The 23,632-nt window shown below is 41.4% G+C and overlaps 1 protein-coding gene across 1 annotated transcript in view; it reads right to left on the bottom strand.

Moving 5' to 3' along the window:
• roraa (RAR-related orphan receptor A, paralog a) overlaps window positions 1-22,821 on the bottom strand; it is a 173,545-nt gene extending 150,724 nt beyond the window's left edge. The window contains exon 1 of the mRNA XM_020079419.2: window positions 22,514-22,821. Within this exon, the coding sequence (XP_019934978.1) occupies window positions 22,514-22,667 (154 nt within the window). The 5' untranslated portion in view covers window positions 22,668-22,821. The remainder of the gene's footprint in view (window positions 1-22,513) is intronic.
• Between the last annotated feature and the right edge of the window lie 811 nt (window positions 22,822-23,632).

The raw sequence follows: 23,632 nt of genomic DNA, 5'->3' as shown, positions 1-23,632 counted from the left end.
TTTGACCTCAGGATAGCACTACAAAACAGGTCATTGACTCACAAAGTTCAGATGGGGAGAGTGTGAATATGCTACGATAATATATGAGAATCAGCAAAAAACATCATAAAATATCTTAGGTTTGAGTGGACAAGAGGGAACCAAGATCACTATGGCTCCTCCTTTGGAGACCATTAACATTTAAAACAGACTTCACAATAGTTTGGCCAGCAGTTTTGTTGTACCAGGTTAATATATACTGTAGGCCCAAGGTAAAGAAAAAAGTCTGAAAGGCACCAAAGAAAAGGTCACATCGTGACCAAATGGTCAGAGATCCTCTAGGGAGTATGACAGCGTTCATGGTAATCTGCCCTTTAGATTTTAGGAAATGTTATGTACAAGTACAAACACTGGCCTGGGGGTGAAGGAAAGGTGAATGGGTCACACCAGTGAATGTGCTGCCCAGACGATGCTGCCCAGACGATGACAGAAGAGAGGTCTCCTTACTGCAGAAGACAGGTCTGATGACTGGAAGATGAGGATGTAATGATTTTTGCCATCAGTAAGCTGGTAGAGTTTTGATATCTTGCATATAGAGTTACTTGGTTTTTGCATATTTCTAATTTTATGGCAGGAAACGTTAACATGATTACTTCAAACAGAGGCCGAGTAACAAGCAGGTAATCAGCGGTCTGTCATAGCTGTAGTCTCACCATCAGCTAATTTACATTATATGTATTATTAACTGAAGGATCAATCATTAAGGCTAATGCTGGATATGTATTAAGTGTAAATAGTGAAGCCTGTAGAGTGTGAAATATATATATATATATATATTGTATTTTTTATTTAGAGTGATTCTGAATTGAAACATTTTCAAGACTCAATTCACTCTGGGTGTAAAGCTGGGAGCGCACACACACAGTATGTGAAGAATTTGTGAATGAAGTTTTCTCACCTCGGATCAAGGACTGTGGGGATAGTGATGAAATACAGTAGCTCAGATTCAATGTCAAAGAATCTGTTCTGGACCCGCCTCGACTGGCTTACAAAGTTTTTACACCATGGTCAGTCTCTGCTGGGTTTTATACAGAAGATGAGTTAAAGCTCTGATGTTTTCCTTCATAAGGTTGTCGACACGTGTATAAACTGTTTGGTATAACTGCGGCAGGCATACATCAGTGAAATATTTACGACCTGGCAGAGTGTAGCGTGGATGTGAGACACGAGTTGTCTGAACCCTTCATCTTCTACAATAGACAACAGCTGGTGATCAAGGAATATGAATTCCAACCTTATTTGGAGATATTTCTTTTGGGTTTCTTGCCGTCTTTGTTGTAGCATTGCTGTGATCGCTATGTCACTGTTATCGACAGCTAAGGGACTGACTAGCTAGCTGGCTAGCTTTTAAAACTCATTATATTCCTGTATGTGACAAATCTTCAAATGTCTGATGAAGTTCGGGGTTTGCACTGATTTCAGCGGCGCACACAAATTGTACATTTCAGATGGTCTTTTTCAGACACCTCGTAGACAGGTGAGGCCAACTCAGCTGCAGGTAGAGAAACTGTTTCATAAGTATTGCATCATTTGATTTGCTCCTGTGATCAGCTTTCATAGAGACGACTGATCAAGCTACTTTTATCGGTTGCTAACGATGATCAAGAATGATTGTGATTGGTGGTTGGTGGTTTGCAGTGTATGCGGATGCTTCCTTTCACTCACCAGCAACAAACTGTGCATATCCAAGAACCCTTATATCTGAGTAAATTATATCAGTCATGCAAAATGAGAACCATGCAAAATTTTGATTTTGCATCAGGCAGCAAAAAAGTGGTAGCGTGACGTGTTTGAGTTAATTTGTGTTACTTGACATCCTGCAATGTGATTTTTTGCACATTCTCACATCATGATGACAATGATGTAGTGATATATTGCACAGCCCTAATTATAAATGATTGTGCTGGGGTGTTATAAGTGATTTACATGTGAAACACACATTCTGCAGCCGTTTGACAACTAGTCCTTTCAGCCTGAGAGTGAAACAACTGGAACAGAGAAAAGCTGTTGAAACTCTGACTGAGCAGGTGTGCTTTTACTCTTGTCTTTTCTGCATAGGACATGGCAGTATGACAATATTCTGTCTACCATCCTTAGTGACACAAGACTCTGGAGCTCCCCTATAATTAACCCTGGCTGAGCTCCAGCCCAGGTAGTGCAGGAGAGAGGGCCCACTGACTGCCAGCATGTCTGGCAGACACCATCCATTCCCCAAACCTGGAGACGATCCGGCACAGGAGACACTTTGACACTCTCGACTGCATACGCGGTGGACTCAGCAGAGCTTCAGCCAACAAACCCATCTGTGGAACTCATTATTAGATCACTGCTAAAGACTCAAGCAAGACCCTCCACACTGACGCTCAGTTCTGCAGATATTTTTCCAAGCTGTCAGTATAACTATTCCATTAGCTCTTTAAGGAGATCATATTTTTATCATCATTGAGTTGCTTCACCTTGACAAACGTGCAAATGTACGTTTTTTTACGTAATGAGTAATACATTTACGTAATAAATAAAAGAGAAGATGAATAAACATCAATATGTTAATGATGTATAACTTGTAAAGCTCCATCTACACAGTGTATATAATATAAAGCTGGGAAACGTTTCCGCAGCATCCAGAAGTGCTGAGAATTATTGTGCATCAGCACTTCTTAAAAGGGCCCATAAGAGCTCTAACATTCTAGGTATCATCTCAGTCATTGTTGGATAAAGAAAATCCATAAGCCCCTCATTGTTTGCAGTTTGACCAGGTGCTTGGCACATAAAACCCCTACATTCTTCTGCCAAAAAGTGCTGGCTCGCTCACAAGACTGCAAACATCTCGCTCACTGCCCCATAAGGGGTTTTTCTAGAACCCCCCTCCCATAAGTGTAAACATAAATTGTTTACATTGGGATATTTATTTCTAATAAAATTAAATTACATATTTATATCAGTGGATAAAGCCAAATGGTTTTTAAAAGAGTGAAATATTATAGCTACGTAATTCCAGTTAGTGAAATACATATGATCACAAATAATTCCCACATAGCTAATCAAAGAAGCCAATAATATATAAAACAGCCCAGTGCTGTCTTCTACACAATTACCAAAAATCAATTAATGTTTAATTTGTCTGCAAATAAAAAGGAGTTATTTTCTGTTAAGCCTCAGCAAGTTTTTTGTTAATATTAATTTGAGTGTTTTTCATCAAAAGTAAAGTTAAGTTGCCACATCTTCTCACCTTCCTGGTTTTGACTGCATTTTCTTTCAAAATGATTGATTCATGAATGGATGACTGCACAGGCCTGATGTGCAGTTCACGGTTTTTCTTTCACGCTGCTAACACAATCTGCTTTTGAACATCCTGAAATGTTTCACATGATATTTTAAGGTTAATAATTCCATTAACAGACTGTATTAAACATCTGCTGTAGAAGAAACAGTAGCTTTAAAACTTAATATCTTAATTCCTATCAGATCACATTTGCTTTTTTTCCAAACCAAAATCTTCTTATTTAACAAACTCACAAAAATGTTAGCAGTTGTTGTTAGTAGATCTATTAAACACAAAAACACACTTGCAGTAATTTAACATCATTAAATTCTCTATTATGAGCTGTCACTTAGTAATGGACAGTGAGCAATTTCATAGATTTTCTGAGATGAAGAGGATCCTCAGAGCAAGTGTGACACTAATTACTCCACGCAAACTCTCCAGTTAAGCATCAGATAAACATAAGCAACATCTTGGCATGCACAACCACGCTGCTCCACACTCACGTTCGAGTCGTCTTGACGGTTTCGATGTGCTTCAGTCATCCTGATATTTCACGTGTTTGGACAACCCACTCTAGTTTCATCATGTGACTGTCTAAAACATTTCAACAACCTCGACACAAACAGGATAACAGGCTCCTACATTTACCTTTGAGCTCTCGCCCATTAGACTTTAATGTAAATCCTTTATTTCACTTTTCTTTTTTTTTTCAATGATGACCATCTGTCTTTCATTTGAAATCTCCTTTTCTAAACTTTTCTCTCAGCAGACAACAGGGAGTTGACTCTGATTTATGACTGAAAACTTGAAGGAGTGACAGTGTTCAGAATGGCAGACCATCATCTTACAAAATCACGCTTGCTGGCTATAAAATCTCCAGGAGAGTTAAAATGATTCTCATCTACCGACATTTTCATATCTTAATATCTATCCAGAAATTTCATACCAGAAATATAAAATATAAAACGTTATCAGGAAACACCAGATACATCAGTGAGCACATTAATTTTCCTACATGCGGTTTTAAAATTAATTCTTAGTTTCACTCTTCCCATTAAATACGGAGAGGTATAAATCATTTTACGGAATAGATGATTGAAACTACGATGTCATTAGGGGTCAAACAATATCCAAATGTATGACACGGGTTGAAACCACCCAGTGCTCGGCAAATCAGCTGGGCACAAAATACCCTTCTGTTCCCACTGTCACCTCCTGGTACCTTCACGCTTTGTGGATATATCTGGGAGGGGAGGGGGAGGCAGGGGAGAGCCAGAAACCAGGGGCTGAGGCCGAGGAGCCGGGATAAATTAGCCAAACCACTTAGGTGATTTCAACTAAAATTAGCAGAGCTGCCTGTGGGCTCCATCAATTTTGAACTTGCTCAAACTCTGACAAGCATGGGGGGAACTTTTTCCCCCTGGCCTCGCTATCTAGGAGCCCCCTCTGTCTGGCTCTCGCTCTCTCTCCTTCCTCCTTGCATCCTTATCCTCTGCTCTCCCTCTTTTCCTACAGAGAGCTCCAATTAGGGCTCTCAGCCACTTTGCAGGATCAGTAACGTCCATGAGCTCCACGGCCACAAGCATTTTGAGAAATTCAACTTTAACATTATTTCTATTGAAGAGCACAAACAAATGGTGTTGGAGAACTTGGCTGTGATTCATTTCCAAGGTTCACACTAAGCATCTGGCTCCATGGTCGCAAGTGCTCATGGTGCATGTTGACACACAACAAAGTGGTAGCTGAGAAACCACATGATCTGAATAGGACGGAACACAATGGGCTGATATTTCAAAGGGCTCCTATTGCAAAGTTGAAATGCAAATATTAGCACAGTGATTTCTCTTTCTCTATTTTTGAAAATGTGGGACATAATGTAAGTATCTCATTTGATACTTGATACTGTCACAGCCTTTTTTTCTTGCACACGCCGGATGAATAGACACATTTCTTTATAATCTGGTGACATATGTGCAACATTTATCTCCACCTGGTTCCTCCTGGCACTGGATTTTGTCACCCGGCCAAATTGCCAGTGCATCTCACCTGACATTCTGAAATAAAAAATTTGACACATACTGTCCAATGGGTACCTCCAAAGCACTGCGATACCACATGCTCTATTCTAAACAGACGTTAATGGGGAGGAAGTGAAAGTTTACACAGTACATTAACACATTTCCTCCATTCAAAAGAAAATAATCCTATTCACTTAAAGGTTCAGCGTGTAATATTTAGGTTAAAGGATCTATTGGCAGAAATTGAATATAGAATAATGTTTTAATCTAAAGTGTACACATTGTTGTTTTCTTTATCCTAGTATGAGACCTTTATATTTAAATACTTTATATAAACCTTTCTACAGTTGTCCAAACTGGGCAGACTAAACATCTTTTGAGTTTTTATGACAGCTGAAGGCTACCACAGGTTCTTTTTCATGTTTGGAAGGGGAGGGTGGGTTGAGGGGTATTCAGCTGCAACATGCAGTTTCACAAAATTCTACACACTGAACCTTTAATTTAAAAAAGCAAATGCAATAGCCGAATAGACAACGCGCTGATGTCGGACGCATGCTGTCTACAGACCAATAAATGTCAAGTATAGGTAGACACAGACACGAATGTGAAAACATACATTTGTAAAATACATTAAAAGAATTTAGCGCGCTCCAATGTGAAAGCAAAACTAACGGGATCAAATGGAAACAATGTAACAAGACATGAACCTTGGTTCAAACAATGATCACAACTTCCAGATGTGAAAACGAGTGAATACTTAATATTTTAATGAACAACCATGGTAAAAACCTCCAACCAGCCTTAAACAATCACCATTCACTCAGCCTGGACCGTCACAGAGGCCTCATGTTTGATTTGGAGAATATTTCTGTATCCACATGTGTTTATGGAATCAGCCACACATACTTCAAGGCCGTTTTTATTTGCGTAATTAATGGTGCACAGCAGTTGGAGCTGCAGGGTGAACAGCACATTTCATTGCTAATCAGACAGCAAGTCATCAGTACCCAGACGGCACGCGTGCTGAAACAGCACAGGAGCATGAAAAGCCCAACATGTGCACACACATAAAAACAAAATGACAACATTTTAAATGATACCGCCATGACTCACTGAGATGTTCAATCAGACATGTAAACATGCATAAAATAGTGACGGGTCACATTTGCTGCTCGAGTGACTGCCCGAGCCCACAGAGCCCAGCCGGATGAAGACAAAGACATTTCATAGGAGGAAATGCACAGCTCCAGCCAGCCAAGCGCACTAAATTGACCTATTCCTTAATCGCTTTTAATGAAGACAATGTGAGCCCTGAGTGCCGTTGAGACGCTCTGCCTGCGCACACTGCCGCAAACTGGCTGCCACACGAACAAAGCCGAGCAGCTGATTTTTAATTCTAAATTGTGAATTCCAAATCATCTCTCCCAGAGATTACCTTTCCCCCAACAGACTCTCTCTAATTTGTTCAATTAATGGGAATAGTGTTCCAATTAAAATGTCATATCCAAATGAATTTAATTTGAGATGAAACTGCCTGTGACAACAGCGACAACTGGTTGGTGCAGAGATCTCTGACAATGGGAATGAATAAAGCAGTTATATTAACATCCATCCATTTCCAGCTCATGTTTTTTTCTTCTTCTGTATTTCTGTCTCTCGAAATACCTCAAGATTGTGTCTAGGAAGAAAATGAATGGCCTTTGCCTCGAAAAACCTCACTTGATTTATTGCCATGCCCTCATTACTTTGGCTCTTCCATCAGAATAAAAAATACACACAACTGCACAGTTGACCTGCATATTTGGATCTGACTGCTTCTTGTCTCCATTCATCCTGACCTGTTCCATGACACTCTCTCGCTTTGTAAGCTCCGACCAAGAGACCTCTCAGTGATAGCACCGAGGCACAGTTCAGATCAAATTAAAACTATTTGATCACGCCGCTGTAAAACACCACAGCCAGCTGCTTTTTTTCTTGGCATTATGCAACTTCTAACATCTGTTACTTCTTCATAGACATTATGTTCAGACTGATAGAGCCATAACATTATATGTTTGAGCGTAACAACAAGAGCTGAACAAAATGGACCAGAGAATGAGACCATTTGAGCGAATAATGACCAAATCAAAAATCACAAGGATAAAAGGTTCTAACATGCAAATTGGACGACTTCTCCCAAGTGAAATAACTTATTTGCTCACATGTTAAACTAATTCATTTTACTTCAACCTCCATTTTCTACTGGGCCAGGACCGGTAAAAATGTATGCAGACAAATATTCTCATCTCTTTTGGGAACGTCTGGCGGAGGACATTTCTCTGGAAATATGCGTACATTCTTTATACGGCACAACAGCTCCTGCAAACCTATTGTTTTGAGTTGACAAGGTGCTCCACGGAAGCACGTCGGCTCTTATATCAAATTTGCCATTCTGACCTTCGCCCTAGTTTCAAGTGGGGAGAAAAAAAAAGAAGAGCGCACGTGAAACAGAGTGGGTGAGAGGTACTACAGTGAGTGAAGACAAGGGAAGTTATAGGGAGGAGATTTCCAAGGACGACTTCAACTTCTTAATGGAGTCTCCAGAAGCTGGAGACTGGTACGCCAGTGAGCAGGAAGGCAACGGGAACATCGGCTCCCTCTGGGGTGAAGAGACAGGGCAGCGGTCGAGGGCAGGGGAAAGATACGCAGCTGATAACTGGCAGTGAAGACATCATGTCTCATCCCGTAGTGTGGATGTCTTCATAAAAATATAACCCTACACCTTTGAGACTGCCGTTGGTTATCTTTCTTTTTTTTGTATATCATTTTCAGCTATAAAGGATTAACAGCCAGTATAATGCAAAGTGTCAAAGGGCCTGATTTCAAACACAGCTGCTTATTTTGTTATTACAGACCTCACAGTTCTGAGCTGTGTTAAGAATATGTCTTCTCAAGACTGCTGCTCTGCTGCTGCTGAATCCCTTCTTGTGCAGACACAGTAAAAATACCTTTTTGTTAAATGAGAAAGGAATGTCGGCGGATGCAAATGTGTGTGTGTGTGTGTGAGTGTGTGTGTGTTTTTTTTCATGAAATCATTTTGGCAAAGAACTGATACTGAATCACACAATAAAGAAGCTTGGTGAAATGAATGTAATGCAGCCTCGAGTACGAGCCCATATTTCAATATCTATCACTTTCTATTCTCACTTTACAGGAAACTGTGGCCATCCATAGAGTTTTTATCATAGGAGCTACAAATAAAAGTAAAAAGACAAATTTACTTTGTCTTTATTATTTCCAGCCTGACAAAGTGCTGAAAATGTCGCTATTGCAACACTTTCCCCATATGCCTCCAGACATCATCAAAAGTCTATTTTTACTTTTTATTGGTAAATCATCAACTTTTATTTGAAAGTAAAACAAATGACAGACGTTTCAGCCCCTTGGCGTACCATCATGTGGGCAGGACAGCAAAGCCAGGCAGCCTGATGAATGCCAAGCCAAGGCAAGCTGGAGAGAAGTAAAAGACACTCCTCCTCAAACGGGCCCGTCAGCTTTCAAAGAAGCAGCCATTAGTGAGTGCTCATCAAGCGGGAGCAGGGGCCCGTCCATTCCCCCGGTGAAGCAGAGCAAACGACAGGCCACAATGCCTTTACGGGAAGGATGGGGGGGGGGGGAGGACTACAGAGATGAGCCCTGGACCCAGTGGTGTTTCCGAGCGGAGTCAAGCCGCACGTCCCAGGCACACTCAATTCCCAGCCCAACTGTCACTGCTGGCACTCAATTCAGCCCCTTCAAGCACATAATCTGTGCTCGTATGGCTGTTAAACACCACATACTCCAGTCCTTCATTCATCCCATGCCATGGTATTGTTGTGTCTGCTGTCTTTCTTTCTATTATTGAGCCATTAAAGGATTTGGGTGGGTGGCCATTTCTCAGCATATGCTATCTTGATCAACGACAAGGCAACTTGATGACAATAGATTCCTTGCACATTCAGAAACCGATCATTTTGTGCACTGGCAGAGGCGTTTCAGAAAATATCCCTCACCATCCATCTATTGTCTGCGTAGGACCCTGTTATCGCCACCAGTCATTTCCTCATCGGTTCATGCGGTGAGGAGCTGTGTCCCGTCAATGAGAACAGGTGAGAGGGCTGACTGAGATCCTCGCAAGGCGGAGGAGGGACAGTCGCTGCATTAATCTCAGTGAACACTGCAGGGTCTAAGGTGGCACGGTGCCATGTCGGAGATTCCCACTCACAGCCATCTCTCCCAATGACGGAACGATAATGTCACATGGGTCCAGGTGAGCGAAAAATGGCAGTCTGCTAGATGCTCAGCCGGCTGCTTTAATTGGCTGAAACAAAGTAATTTGAGAGCGGTATGGGGGGCACAAGGGGGTAAATGATGGGACAGAAGGTCATCCCTTCTCTTTTACTCTGCTGTGTGCCATCCACCAACACGCCCAGCATGTGCTGCAGTTAATATTGAGATCTATTATACACTAGCCTTTCACCATCTGCTTCACACACTGGGAACCTGTGCCGCACACCTTGTTATTGAATAAAAAACAGACAATTTGTTTTGCTCCTCTGTATGTCTGTTTGAGGATGTAGCAGCGTATACTTTGATACGTGGGCATCATAAGCCACTCAGATGTTACTGAGGTTGGTAAATAATGCTAACAAATAATGCTAACAAATAATGTTGCAGCATCAGAAGAGCTTTTTTTTTTCCCATATGGCACAGTCAGAGCAGGGAATCATTGAGCTCGATGCCAATATGATTATAACTCTTCTTATTGTGCATTTCAAATCACAAGAGCTTCATCTTTCAATTACTTTTTCTGTTAATAGTTGTTCAGTCTTTACATTTTTGAAAATATTGAGAATTTAACCAGAACCTTCTTCAAATTACATTTCTGTCAAACGAAAAAGTCCAAAGTACATCATTTCCAATTATTGAACACAGACGAAAACAGACAAATCCTTTAATTTGAAGAACTGGAGCCAGAGAGTCAGTTTGGACTTTCTGTTTGGTGATGGGGAAGCAAAAATACTACATCTGTAACTAGAGGACCATTAGTCAAAGACACACACACACACCGCCCTCAAATGACAGCACATGCATAGCTGTGGTTGACTTGTGACATGCTAGCTTGCACAGTACTTCATCTTTGTTTATTTTTTTTTGCACACAGAAAGTTTGGACTGCTTTTGTTTTTGCTTTTTTAAGACAAGAGGTTAGACCAATAAATTATTCTATATAAATTATACTTTTGAAAAACTTTTAACTTCCTTTTTGACTGATTAACTTCTTAAATCATTGGGAAGAAATACATAGAGGTTGTAATTTAGCCCTCGTCCATTTTTTTGTTGGTTTGTTTGTCCACTGGACTGCACAAAAACTGCAGAACAGATTTCCACAAAACTTGGTGTGATCTTGACGGAAGAAAAAGGCATAATTAAGGGAACTGTTATTTATGTGCGTAATTTGGTGCAGATCTAAATAAATATCAGGATCTGATTTAAATTGGCTTTCATAAGGAGGAGGAACGTACTCTACCAAGTGCCATCCTAGTTTAACATATGTGTTAGTTATAAAATACTAAGTAGCTGCTTCAAAAACAAAAACAGCTGCAATCTGTCATACCTCAGTGCACGCCTTTCAACAGTGTGCCTTCAAGTACATACTTTTTAATACAATTTTAGTATGGTATATAAGTGACAGCAACATCAGGTCATAACAAAAGGTGCTGCACTGCTGACAGTTTTCCAATACACTGTCAAACCATGTGCGCAGACAGCATTTCATTAACACTTGTGTATCTGTGTGCAATCGGGCATGCGTGTGTCTCTGAGCGTGCTTTCAACCATGTGTGCATCGAGTGCATTGAGATACATGATGCACCTGTGTTAAACAAATGACCCCCATGCCTGTGTGGATTTCTCCCAGGTGTGGCTGATGCATGGATCATGTGGTGCAGAGTGCTCGGGGCCACATTGGCTCAATCGTCCTGGGATCATCTGTGAATGTGGCCCTGAATTTGAGTGAACAAACGGTTCACCTCCTCAGCGCAGCGTCTGAGGTGCAGGGGAGGAGTGTGCCAGACCAACCCCCTGCAGGCAGAATCAGGTGTTATCTGTCTGACTGGGGACACCACCATCAATCTCTCCTGTCCACTTTTTTTGCCCAGAATCAAATCAGCACATGATAATACATCCTTGCTGATGACATGCAGACAAGACAGGCAATACAGTATGCCAAGATTTTGCCATGTTTGCCCAGTGTGTGGACAGAGAAGTGATAAAGTATATGTCACTATATGCAACTGGTTAAGCCTTCCAATGCTCAGAAAACACTGTGATAAATTGCTGCGGTTCTTCCTCTGAATTCCTAAACTTTTGCTTTCTCAACAGCGCTCCACCACAAGAGTGAGAGTGGAAACAATCCAGGTGCAAAGTTGTCGGTAAGGTCGGGTCCTGAATTCATACACAGTTGGAAACGATCGGACCGAATCACAACGCAGATTCCTGTGCCACATTTTGGTGCCTCCACTATTTACTGAAATAGTTGCCGTAATACAGGCGACATAAACATCACAGCATGTGTCTGTCACGTTACAGTTCACTCTGGCAACACACTCTCTACATGGCTGTGGCAGAACGTAACGTAAGCCTTCAGTTAATTAGTGGCTACGCCAATTTCAAGTTTACACAACATGCCTAAAGCTCAACTGTCGAAAGTGTGGCTGTATATCCAAAACCAGGATGTGCAGCAAATGTTTGACAACAATTGCATCTAAAGGGAGAAACATGACAAAGCTCCACGTTTGGCTGCTGGTGTGACCCCATGATAAGCACATCAGCCACCAGCGTGGGCGTCCCTGGCCCCTGCAGGAGGAGACAATACATGACGAGTTTGGAGCTGAAGTGTTTTGCTGCACTGAAACAGTTATAAAGTGTTTAATTATTGTAGTTGGCTTAGGTTTTATACATTATGATCTGATTTTGTTATGTAAAATTGTTTTCAAGAGGTTTGAAAATGATCGTCATTCAAATTTCTTCAACTTCGTTCATATTTCTTTATTTAAGTTTAATATACTTAAAACGGTTTGTGTTAAATTTCAGCTCCTGATTCACCTTAGCAATAAAAAAGCTGTTGTTTAGTTCCAGCAGCATTTAAGCACTGATGTAATTTATAAGTATCAAGTAAAAAACTATACCAAACCCGAGTTGTGAGCAGCATTTAAAAGCCATCTTTAAATGCACAATACTAATGTTGTCCTTAATTCAAGTAAAGCTTTGTTCAACAAAGAAAAAATCAGGTCCAGAGTCAACGATCATTCTTTTAGATTTAATGTAGCCATGGATACTGAGCACAGCTGGCTCTGACCGACTCCAATAGTGGGGCACGTAAAAGAAAAAGAGATGTGTAAAAACTCTGTAATCGTTTCAGCTTGTACTCAACCTCTTACACAATTACTTCACATGCTTCAAACAACATTACCTGTGCTTTTGCTAAATATTAATTTTTATGCCGTATCTTATTTTCCATTTACATGCCCCCGGCTTTCCATATCAACAGAAAATATTTGCTGTAACTGCTGCACTGATAATACAACAAATGCACACCTGAAGGCCAGAGACTATAAAGGCATCAGCACTGAGCGCGTCTCTTCATTCTCTCATTTTCGACCAGGGTCTTTTGACAAAAGACGATCCTCTTCCAGGTTTAACTTCACAGTGTCCAGAAAAACAAAATGGGGATCTAAAACATGACTTCATTTTTTAGCACTTGAGCTTCTTCTATAATTAATCTGTAATGATACAAATAGAAAGTCTTTCATCTCGCCATGTTTGGACAAAAAAAAAAAATTCTGGCATCAATCATGAGGCTGTTTCACTTCCCTGGCTCATTCAAAATTCAGTAGTTATGCTTTTAACTGAACCAGACGGACAAAATAACTTCACTCAAAGTGCTGCTCTACTCACTGGTTACCTGTTAAATGAAGAACTGATCTGACGATTTCAACGATTACCGTTTTTTACAAAGCGCGGGGAGGTCTGGCCCCGAGCTACACTGCAGACCTTAAAGCCCCTGTGAGCTCGCCTGCAGCCTCAGATTCTGCTTCTGGCTGGTGCAAACGTTTCTGTGTCTGAGACTAAAGATGACCAGGCTATTACCATTTAAGGCTCTGAACTAAAGAAAGACCTGTGCAAAGATATTCAGCTGGTGAAAAAAGCATCATCTGGTAAATTACTTGAAATTAACTTTGATCACGCAGGACTTGGATGATGTTTTTTTGTCTGAATGTTGCTCTACACAATAAAAGTTTTTTAAAAAGTGCTCTTGAAATTAATTAATCTGCAAAAGGCTCATCATGCATTGAGCCAGTAGGCGGCGGAGAGTTTGAAAAGTGGCACAGTACAGGGAGAATCTGAGTCGACCCAAAGACGCAGCAGAGAGCAGGAGGGGAAAAGGGAGGTGGAAACCTCTGTTGACACCTGGTCTGTATGATAATGCGATTGGTGTATGACGGCTCAGAGTTTGAAAGGCACTTTGTCCAATTAGAAGTGTGCAGCAAATTTCCACCTGCCCCTGACAGAGATGAAGTGGCTCTTTCAGAAGACACTGTGGCACTGAGCCAGCGAAGAGAGCCCAAACACCGCAAGTGGAGCAAGCAGAAATTAATGAGCATCACAAGCCACACTTGTTTAACACAAGATGACATCGAATGAATATTCCCTCAGTTAAACTGTTTCATACTATATTTCAATTACGCAAACTAAGTTACATCCTCAACAAAAGGCTGATAAAAGTATTCAACATTAGGCAAAAACAAAAATTGTTGAAAGTAGAGAAGAAATAACTGGATTTGTAAATTAACATAACTTGAAAGCAACAGGAATCATCGTGCAATGAAAAAAGCTTCAAGTTCTTGAAAAGTTCATAGTTCAGCGTATAAGGAGCGCCTGCTCAATATGCCACGATCAACATCAACCACAGGCCTTCATCTGCCTATTTCTGTACGTCTATTTCTGTCTGTCACATAAAAATAGGCTTTTAACAACCGAGCATGACGTTAATTATTGCCTCTTAAGCACGACATTAGTAAAATAAAGCCCCAAATATTGATTGATCAGACAGATGATTTTTGTCAGCGAACGAGAGCAGGATTCGTGTATCACACGTGGTGAAGAGTGTCGTTCAATCACTGTCAGAAGGCAGCACGGCGGTGTTGGCGCGCTGATTGAGGCCCATCGTGGCGCACTCTTAACACGCCTCCTAAAGCAATCAATCCTCCGACACACGCGAGAACCAAATATTCATTAGTGACTTATTCATATTCAAACGCGGCCATTTCAAAAGTAACAAAAGAGCAGAATTGTCTTTGTCGGGCACGTTACAATGATTCGATGACACGCTGTGTGAGGTACAAACAATTGTGATCATCTTCTATTATTTTACGTGAAAGGAGTTGTGTTCATTATTGTCGTCTGCTGCTTGAAAAGTCGACATACAACTTCATTATTTCACAAAGACTGCAGAGTTACAATTCACCACAAACACAAGACTCAATGTTACAGTGTGAAACAAATACAACTGATGGCTTTGATTTAAATATTCCATGCTTCACAATACGACTCAGTCAAGATATTTGTTTGGACAACACATTAAGTAGTATGAGATCACGCTAATAGTTTCACACCGAGTGATCCAACATGATTAATACTTATGGGTGTTGTTTAACTACTCCAGCCCACTGGCCCTCTATGACTGGTAAAAGAAAAAAAAAAGAGAGAGAGAGGGGATGCGATGTTAATAATTAGTTGCTTCTACTCTCGGAAAAAAAATTCTGTCCAACCTCACAAGATTTTAATCAAAGGCTGAAAATAGTAGCTGATTGTAATCGGCACTCAGAAGTCACCAGGGGTGTTTGAAGAGCCCGTCAAGCCTGAGAGTGGAGCTAATTCGATTAAGTGGCGGCAGTACCTGGAGGGGACGGATCCGTATCTCTGCCTTTTTTATTTATGAGATTAAGTTGCACTTGTTATTCCAATATAAATAATCAAGCCAACAGAAATGACACTGATTTCCTAGTTGTTTTTTAGCTCCAAAAGTTTTTTGTTTATGCCAGGTGAAGAATAAACTTTGTTAAGTAACAGTCTCTGATGTAACAGAAATGACGGCACAGTATGTGATTCCTCAATATTGTTACCAGACCTCATGTGACACAGCCGAAGCAAATCCGAGCCGATGCGCTTGAACATGCTTTGCTCCTGCAACTCTGCATTGGATTTTAATTGATTGAATTTGAAGAATTGAAAACACTATTTTACATCGAGCAGACGAAAAACAGCCACATCAGATTCAGTGAAAAAATTATGCAGAGATTTACAAAAAAGGAAAAACACACATTCTCCAGACTTCATCTGAAACAAAACCAATAGTTTCCACCTCCTCTGGTCTATGTATAACTAACACACAGAGCGAATACATAAAAGATGGCACTGTTAAATTACATTTTTATTACTCTGACTTAAGAGGAAGCACACGGAGTCTTCAGTCTCGCTTCGGTTCTTCGTCTGTGCTAGACGGACAACAATATGCAACAGATATTTCCCCTCTCATCGTAGTGGGATGTTGTATCCCTGCTCTCATAAGAGTCTTTACAACTGAGCAGCCACGAGGGCCATTTAGCCTAAAGCGCGATAAATAACGGTTAAGAGGCTCTTGAGGTGTGCTGTTTGAATAACATACATTAGATTTTACAACGTAACCTCTTCCTGTTTCAAAGTGTGCACACGCACATAACGTCTGGGGGGAACCTCGGTGGCAGAGAGATCATTCTGATTTGTCTCTCAAGTGTTTAACACGTCAGTTCTCTGCGGCCTGTGTTAAACAGTGAGGAATCAGTCATTAAAAAATATATATTTTCTCTGAGTGCTTTGGGTTTACATGACTTGCCACAGATGATTTGAAGCAGCATGAGCGTACGGTATGCGTCCCCGGTTTAAGGGGTGATGGTTTGAAACATACAGCTGGTCAAAGCTACAGAATGAGCGCTGGGATTTTTAATGTGAGGGGCTTACCTACCTGCTCTGGAGCATTTGCAACCTCCAACACTCGGGGAGATGTGAAAGGCTTGGCCCTATATGAGGCATAAGAATTCCTCAGAGTGATCCTTTAGGCCCCTCTCACCACTTCTGTCCCTCTAGGCCTCTTCTGAGGGGCCCTTTTCATATCAAAGAGAAACAGAGCCGCACAACGCCAGTACTTAGGTCGCAGTGTACCACATTAAATTTAGACTCCTTTAACGCCCTCCAATAATTCATCTGGAGTATTTCCGGTCATTACTATTCAGGCTTTTCTATCTAAGATACAAACTTCTGCAAATAGGCCATAGATCTGAGCTATCGTTCACCACTGGAGATTTCACATCAAATCTGGTGTCTGTCACCAGCTGAAACTTCCTTGCCAGCCCCAGTTAAGCCACTGGTGACTCAAACTCCAAAATAAACTGTCCCGCAAGACCCAAAGTTTCATACTTGGTCTAAGTTAGCTCTGACTTCTAAACTTTTCTTTAATTAATTAGGCTTCACACTGCGTTGCCTGTAATCAAAATCCACTAATGTTTTTAAAAGATAGACTAACACACACTAGAACATCTGCAGAATGTGTCCCTGCAGTAGAGATTTAGTTAAAATATTACTTTTTCAAATCCTTGAATTTTTTGCTCAGCATCTACTGAGTGAATCCTGAGCTGTGTAACGGACTTTCTTTTTTTTTTTTTTTTTTTAAACGTGCCAGCGCCAGTTTAACAACTTGTACAACTGTTGCACTTGAGAAAATTCCTGCAGTGATTGAAAGCACATGGACTCAAATCACTTGAACCTCAGTAAATCAAGCTTTCTGCATCATATTAAAGGCGCCACAGAATACAAATCAGAAGAACACAATTGCTCAAAGTTGATACTAATGCATATATGGTGGTTAGCTTTAAAACTACTGGTCCAGATGTTTAGATTTATAGAGAGTCATGGGTGAGGAGCGAGCTCAGGCGATGGCATGCCTGCCAACAGCTATAGCAGCGTCCTGTCAGTGTGTAAACTTTCACTGGCAGGGAAAGACCAACAGTTCGTCTACAAAGCAGCTTCCTACAATAAAATCCACAGGAGTTCTTTCATGCTACTTCCCTTCCACCAAATACAGCATTCCATTTCACATCACCACACATATACGTGATTTACAAACCTTCACATGACAGATATGGAAATTTAATGCTCCAGGGATGAAAAAACAAAGAAATCTTAAAATCCCGAGAGTACGCCATAGAGGCTGCATTGCTACATTAAACTCAACCAAAGTGGTTAGAGCCGCCTGACCAAGAAAATAACAGTCGACTTCCAGCCTTGTACTCAGGCTAGTGGAGCTCAAACATTCAGATGTCTGCTATTTGACCACAAGCACTATCAAAACTTTTACTTTACAAGATCGCATAAAATGTCTTGTGTTTTATTTCTTTTGCTAAGTTTGACATGTTTACCCACAACACAGGCTCTTGAGGCGGGATTTGAAACACAAATAATGGGTGAGTGAAACTGAGATATTCATATCACAACTAAGTCATTTTAGAAAATGAAAACAAACTTTCTATGAAAACTTGGACAGAATTTTTAGATGCATACACACAAAGCTGCACCAGTTAAAAAAATACTAATAGATGTTCAAATCCACTGAGGGGAGCAAGATTAAATAAAATAATATATATTTTAAAGGTGCAGTGTGTAGAATTTTGTGATATCTAGTGTTGAAATGGCATGTTGCAGCTGAACACCCCTCACCTCACCCTCTCCTTCCAAACATGAAAAAGAAACTGTGGTAGCCTTTAATTGTCCTGAAAACTCAAAAGGTGTTTAGTTTGTCCAGTCTGAACTAATGTAAAAAACATGGCGGCCTCCGTTGGGAGGGTCCCTGTGATGTTAAAAAGTATTTGAATATAAAATGTCTTTTCTGGTGTAAAGAAAACTACAGTCCATACAATTTAGATGAAATGAACTAGTGAAAACATCATGAGAATTATTCTACATTCAATTTCTGCCAATAGTTCCCTTTCACCTAAATACAATTTGAGCCAGAATAATATTTCATCATTTTGTAGATTTTATTTATTCTTTCGGAGACACAGCATGACAAAGCCTGAATCAGTGCTCGTTTCACTGCTAATCCTGGTGTTATGTTGACATTCACTGGTACATCCTCCTTAGATAATATCACTGCCACTCAAATGTAATTTGACCTTTGAGGCTCATAACAGAACTTTTTTTCTCAGATAGTGCTGCCAAAGTCTAAACTGAGAAATGATGTAATCGTCAATGCAACAGCTCAGTGTACATGAGAAGGAACACTGTTTATATTTAATCATTTACACTGACTGGTGTTTTGTGCTGTTGGGCAGACAAGCGCTAACTGATCAAATAATGTGTTTTGACTCCAAATTGGCTGATTGCTAACATTTAACAATGTTAACTGTCTGACAGGAACCAATAAAAGGGCTCAGGAAATTATCACTGCAGCCACATTAAAGAATTGATAATGTAGGCAGACTGAAACTTCATATTGTTAAAGGCAGACCCAAACTGAGTTCCTCTCCCGGCTCTGTACGAGCTGAGGGCTCAAGTCACTACCTGTATCTTTATGCTCTCCAGCGGGCAGAGAGCCCTGATTCACTGAATTTGAGAATGCCACAGCCTCAATAATGTTGCTGTCCACTCAACTGGCATGAAAGCCCAGTGCCAACCCTTGAGCTCTCTGAGATTTTGTGCAAAAAGCCTTTTTTTTTTTTTTACCTCTTTGTCCCTGCACCGTCTTGTGTCTCCCACTACGAAATAAATGCTGCCACTCTAGCCAAAAGGTCTCATTCCGCTCGACCCAAAATAAAAGGGCTGAATGAAGGTGAGGTTGCATGTTCGTTAAGAGAAGACTGAATATTTGTATTGTGCCTTTCTCGATCAGATCAGCTGCTTTAATGTGCAGTGTCATGTGAGGGGTTTTTCCACTAAGAAATCATCACTTAAAACTGCTTCATCTTTTTCTCTTAAGAAAATTAGAAGAAAGATGCATGATAGGACAATCTACGATAGCACTAAATGTTATGACATCATAGAATGAAAGCTGGTATTTAGAGTGAAAAAGGTCAAAAGAGATTGAATGTAGATATGAGACTGAGGGAACTAATAAGCAGGACACACTGCAGTACTGTAGAAAACTAAATTGAACTAAACCTGGTGACGACTTCTACAACTTCAAAAGCAACATGAAGTTAATTTAGGCTTCAGCCCTAAATTCCACCTGTTTCTTCAAAACAACGTAAAACAATGTGCAGATGACTTATTTTAATTAGACAATACCACGCACTTGTTCTGTGTAACAGGCTGATGTGCTTTACTAACACAGTAAACGCAAATGCACACACGGCATCGATACTCAAACAAAGTCATGTTAACAGAGGATCCAGGAAACCGGCGCTCCTATCGGAGCTGCGGCTCCCGAGCTTCCCTGTGCGGCTGCGGGGTTTCCAGCCTCTGCAGAGAGCACCACCTTACATAACCAAGCCATTAATATTGATTGTTTCCAAATTTGCAAACTGAGGGATCTTGCTATATGAAAATAACACCCTTTCTTCTTTCAAGTAATGATATCTCCAGCCCTCCCAGGCCTGTTCTCTGACCTGCTCATGTCTTACAGCACAGCTTCTGCTGAAGTAAGCCGTTTCTACTTAAAAAAGAAAAAAGGAAAAAAAAAGGTATTAGCACTCAGGGTTAAAAACAGTAAACGCTCTGCATGCAGGATAAGAAATGTGCATCCACAGAAAGTCTAATACAGCTGGTGTAAAGGGGGGAACTGCGCTTGAGCAAATGTCTGTCGCCTCTCAGACGCTGTGTTGTCTGAGCGTTGAACTGTAATCCTAAACAATGTCTTAGAAAGACTGTTACACTGCTGTGACCCCTTTTTATAGTTTTATGTTTTTTTAGGAATCCTGCGCTGAACTGTGGCACTGCAATAAACCAAGTGCAGTTTACTCCGAATGGAACACTTGTAGTTTTACATGAACGCTTTATTAAATAAAGCAACGGAGCCCTCATTTCTTAAACAGTCTTCCTGCTCTCTTCCACGATATTCTAAATATTCCTCTATATTTTAGATAACCTGCCATATAAAATATATATTCGGAGTTAAGTTCATTTTCAAACAAACAAAGGTCAGTTGAAGCAGCATTATAATGACTTGTAAACCACATGATTTGGAGTCAGATGGCGGAGCACAACAGCTTGATGTTACAATATGTAACTGTACAAGAGAGCTACAGGTGACAAACTAATGATTCTGAAAGTTCAGATCAGAAAATGTTGCTTTTGAAAACTTGATTAGGCGTCACACACTGGATCATGGGATGTAATACTTATTAGGATTTTGATAAAATGAGTCACAACCAGTTTCACACACATATTGACCGGCACTCAGTTTTCAAAAAGTTCCCCAAACTTTTCCTCCAGCTTTCTTCTGCGTACACTTTCAACAATCGTCCCTTTTCTTTGAGAAAAGGTCAGAATAAAGTTTCAGAGCAAGGAAACTTTGAGGCAGCAGATGTTGTCCCACCGAACATGTTTTTTTTCACCCATTCAGCATTACATAACAGACCAAAGGCGCTTTTTTTTCTCTCCCTGTCTTTCTCTTTCCCAGACGCACTTTAATCATGTGCATAAAATGGTGGGGTGAATATGGGTCAGCAGGTTAGGAGTGTCTCAAAGTCAGACTTGTGAAAAAAGAAATCAATCCACGAAGCCTCCCAACTACCTGTCTTTGCCCCGCGATTACATAAGTGCTGCGTGGCTGTGCCAGCCCACAAAGTCCCACAGTTCCCCTCTGCTGCTGTGTAAACACTCGCTACAGCTGCAGCCGCCTCGTGTTATTATCGAATTGAACGGACCTGTGGTGATCAGGAGTTGGAAGGGGCTGAACTGCTTGTGTGAAAGTGGGGGAAAAGATACGCGATGGTGATTTCTGCTCTCGGTTGCTCGCCTGTTTATGGCTAAACCTGTTACATAACCAGCTTACATTCCACATTCATCATATCACACTCTAAATATACCCTTGCGCACAGGAGGAGTGCGCACACACACACACAAAAAACCCGTGCAATGAATTAATTGTCACGTCTGCAGCTGTTTTCGCCTTCGCGCGTTCCGGGGCTTCTCTTCTCGTCAGGAATCAGCAGAAAGACAGAAAAGAGAAATCAGTATTTCTCTGAACTTGGATGAGCCCGGTTAGTAAAGACAGCCGAGAGGGGGGTGTGGTTAAATACTGTCTGTACAGTACAACAGGGACGGGACGTGGTGGATAAATCATGTAAAATGCTCCTCAGCGACATTACGCACACACTTCATTTGACGAGGCTAACGTGATATAATAGCGTATTTACTTGTATTGTTATCTGGACATGTGGAGGCTTGGTCGCACCGGCCCTGCAGCGCCTTCGTGCTCGCAACACTGTTTTGAGAGCTGGCGCTAAACAAATTACAGCTGCTGGGGCGTCTTTTTTCCCCTTTTGGCACACAGGAACATACTGGATGTGTTAGCTGGAGAAAAATAAAAAAAAATCCAGCCAGCCAGACGACGCTGTGTGTGTGTGTGTGTGTGTGTGTGTTTGTGTGTGTGTGCCGTACCACGAATAGTGGAGGGAGGACATGTCAGAACAAGAAAAAGGGGACTGATCGATACGCTGGCCCGCAGTTTCCCAAAAAGTTCACTTTCGCCACTTTGACAATGACGCGTCAGGGCGCACAGGTTGGCCTGCGTTTGGCACCGTGAGCAGCTCCTGTCGGTCAGTTTTAACTTGCTGGCTAATTGATTTATCTTGCAGAGGTTTTAAATGTGACATCTGTGACCGTATCACCCCCCCTATGATTTGAGGTGTCAGTGGAGCCGGAGCACCAGCAACACACACCGAGGCACACCACCACCGACCGGCCAAAAACACAGAAAAACAAGCCGCTGTGGCACTAAATGAAGAGCCGTGTCTGCTGTGGTTTGGTGCGCTGTTATTTATGAGGGGGAGCGATTTAATTCATTTTGAAGTTTGATGTTTTTAATGAATAACCCCTTCGTGCGGCGTGTGTTCCAAAGCGAAACGCGGTCCGCTTACCTCTGTTGGTGCTGGAGCAGGTCTGTCTTCGAACCGGGGCTGGATGGTCCGCTTTCCGGAGCGTCTCCAGGTTTACCGGGGTTTCCCTGACCGGGGTAGCCGGCTCCGAGGCGCTGTTGCCCGGATCGCTCGCTGGATCTGGCGGGGACTCCATGTTGAATCTCGGATTTGACTGTTGAACTAAGCGCTAATGCTGTAAACTAATTCTACGTGATCTGTGAGCTCCGACCCTACGCCTTGCTATCTAATTTAGACTAGAAGTAAGAAATGAGAAATGCGAGTGTGTCTAGGGGTGGGTGTGTAGGTCTGATTGTCCACTAGCAGCGCTAGTGAGAGCTCCAGTCATGCACACTGGGAAGGGAGAGGTTGTCAATAGCCGAAGAATGGATGTAGGCCTGAAAGTAATCCATGCTGATCGACCCGCAGCAGCTTTACATGGAATTTATAATGTCTTATTCCTGTCTCACGTCGATCAGCTGTTTTCTACATGTTTGTATACAAGTTGGACAAATAGTGAAAATATCACTTGTGAGTTTGAAAGTGAACAAATGGTGAAAATATCATGCACATGATCCAGACCGTTTTATTAGTGGAGATAACCCATTTATATGAAAACACTGGGTTTATATTATTTCTGATTTTCTTTCTTCTCAGCTGAATTTCTACTTTAATCCTGATCAGCAAATAATCGACAACAACCAGGATGTTTGCAAGTTAATACTGAGGAGTTATTAGTTCTGGCAGATTCCTTAAGTGTGTGGATGCCTCCTGCAGACTGTGGGCTACTCACAATCATAAAGCTACTTTCATGTCCAAGAATTCAAACAGGGACAGTCAGAGAGCCCTTCATCATCATCATCATCATCATCACCACCACCATCATCATCGTCTCCGCCGGTCCTGTGGGAGGGGCGCACTGCTTTTCAGAGCAGTGTGTGCCGGGGCTGATGAAAGCTCCCTCCCGTCTCCTCACAGACCAACCTGAACAGCCTCCGCTCTGCTTGATTAAAGTGAATATTGACAGCAGTTTGCAGAGGAAAAAACAAAACCTCTTCAAGACAAAGCCTCACGCGTCACGCTGGGATCCAGCAGCCATGCGCCGCTTGTTGCGCAGCAATT

This window comes from Paralichthys olivaceus, chromosome 7 (assembly GCF_024713975.1).
Source record: "Paralichthys olivaceus isolate ysfri-2021 chromosome 7, ASM2471397v2, whole genome shotgun sequence".
In the NCBI taxonomy this organism is placed as follows: Eukaryota; Metazoa; Chordata; class Actinopteri; order Pleuronectiformes; family Paralichthyidae; genus Paralichthys; species Paralichthys olivaceus.
The sequence above is the reverse complement of the archived record's forward strand: the minus strand, read 5'-3'. Positions and strand labels throughout refer to the sequence as shown.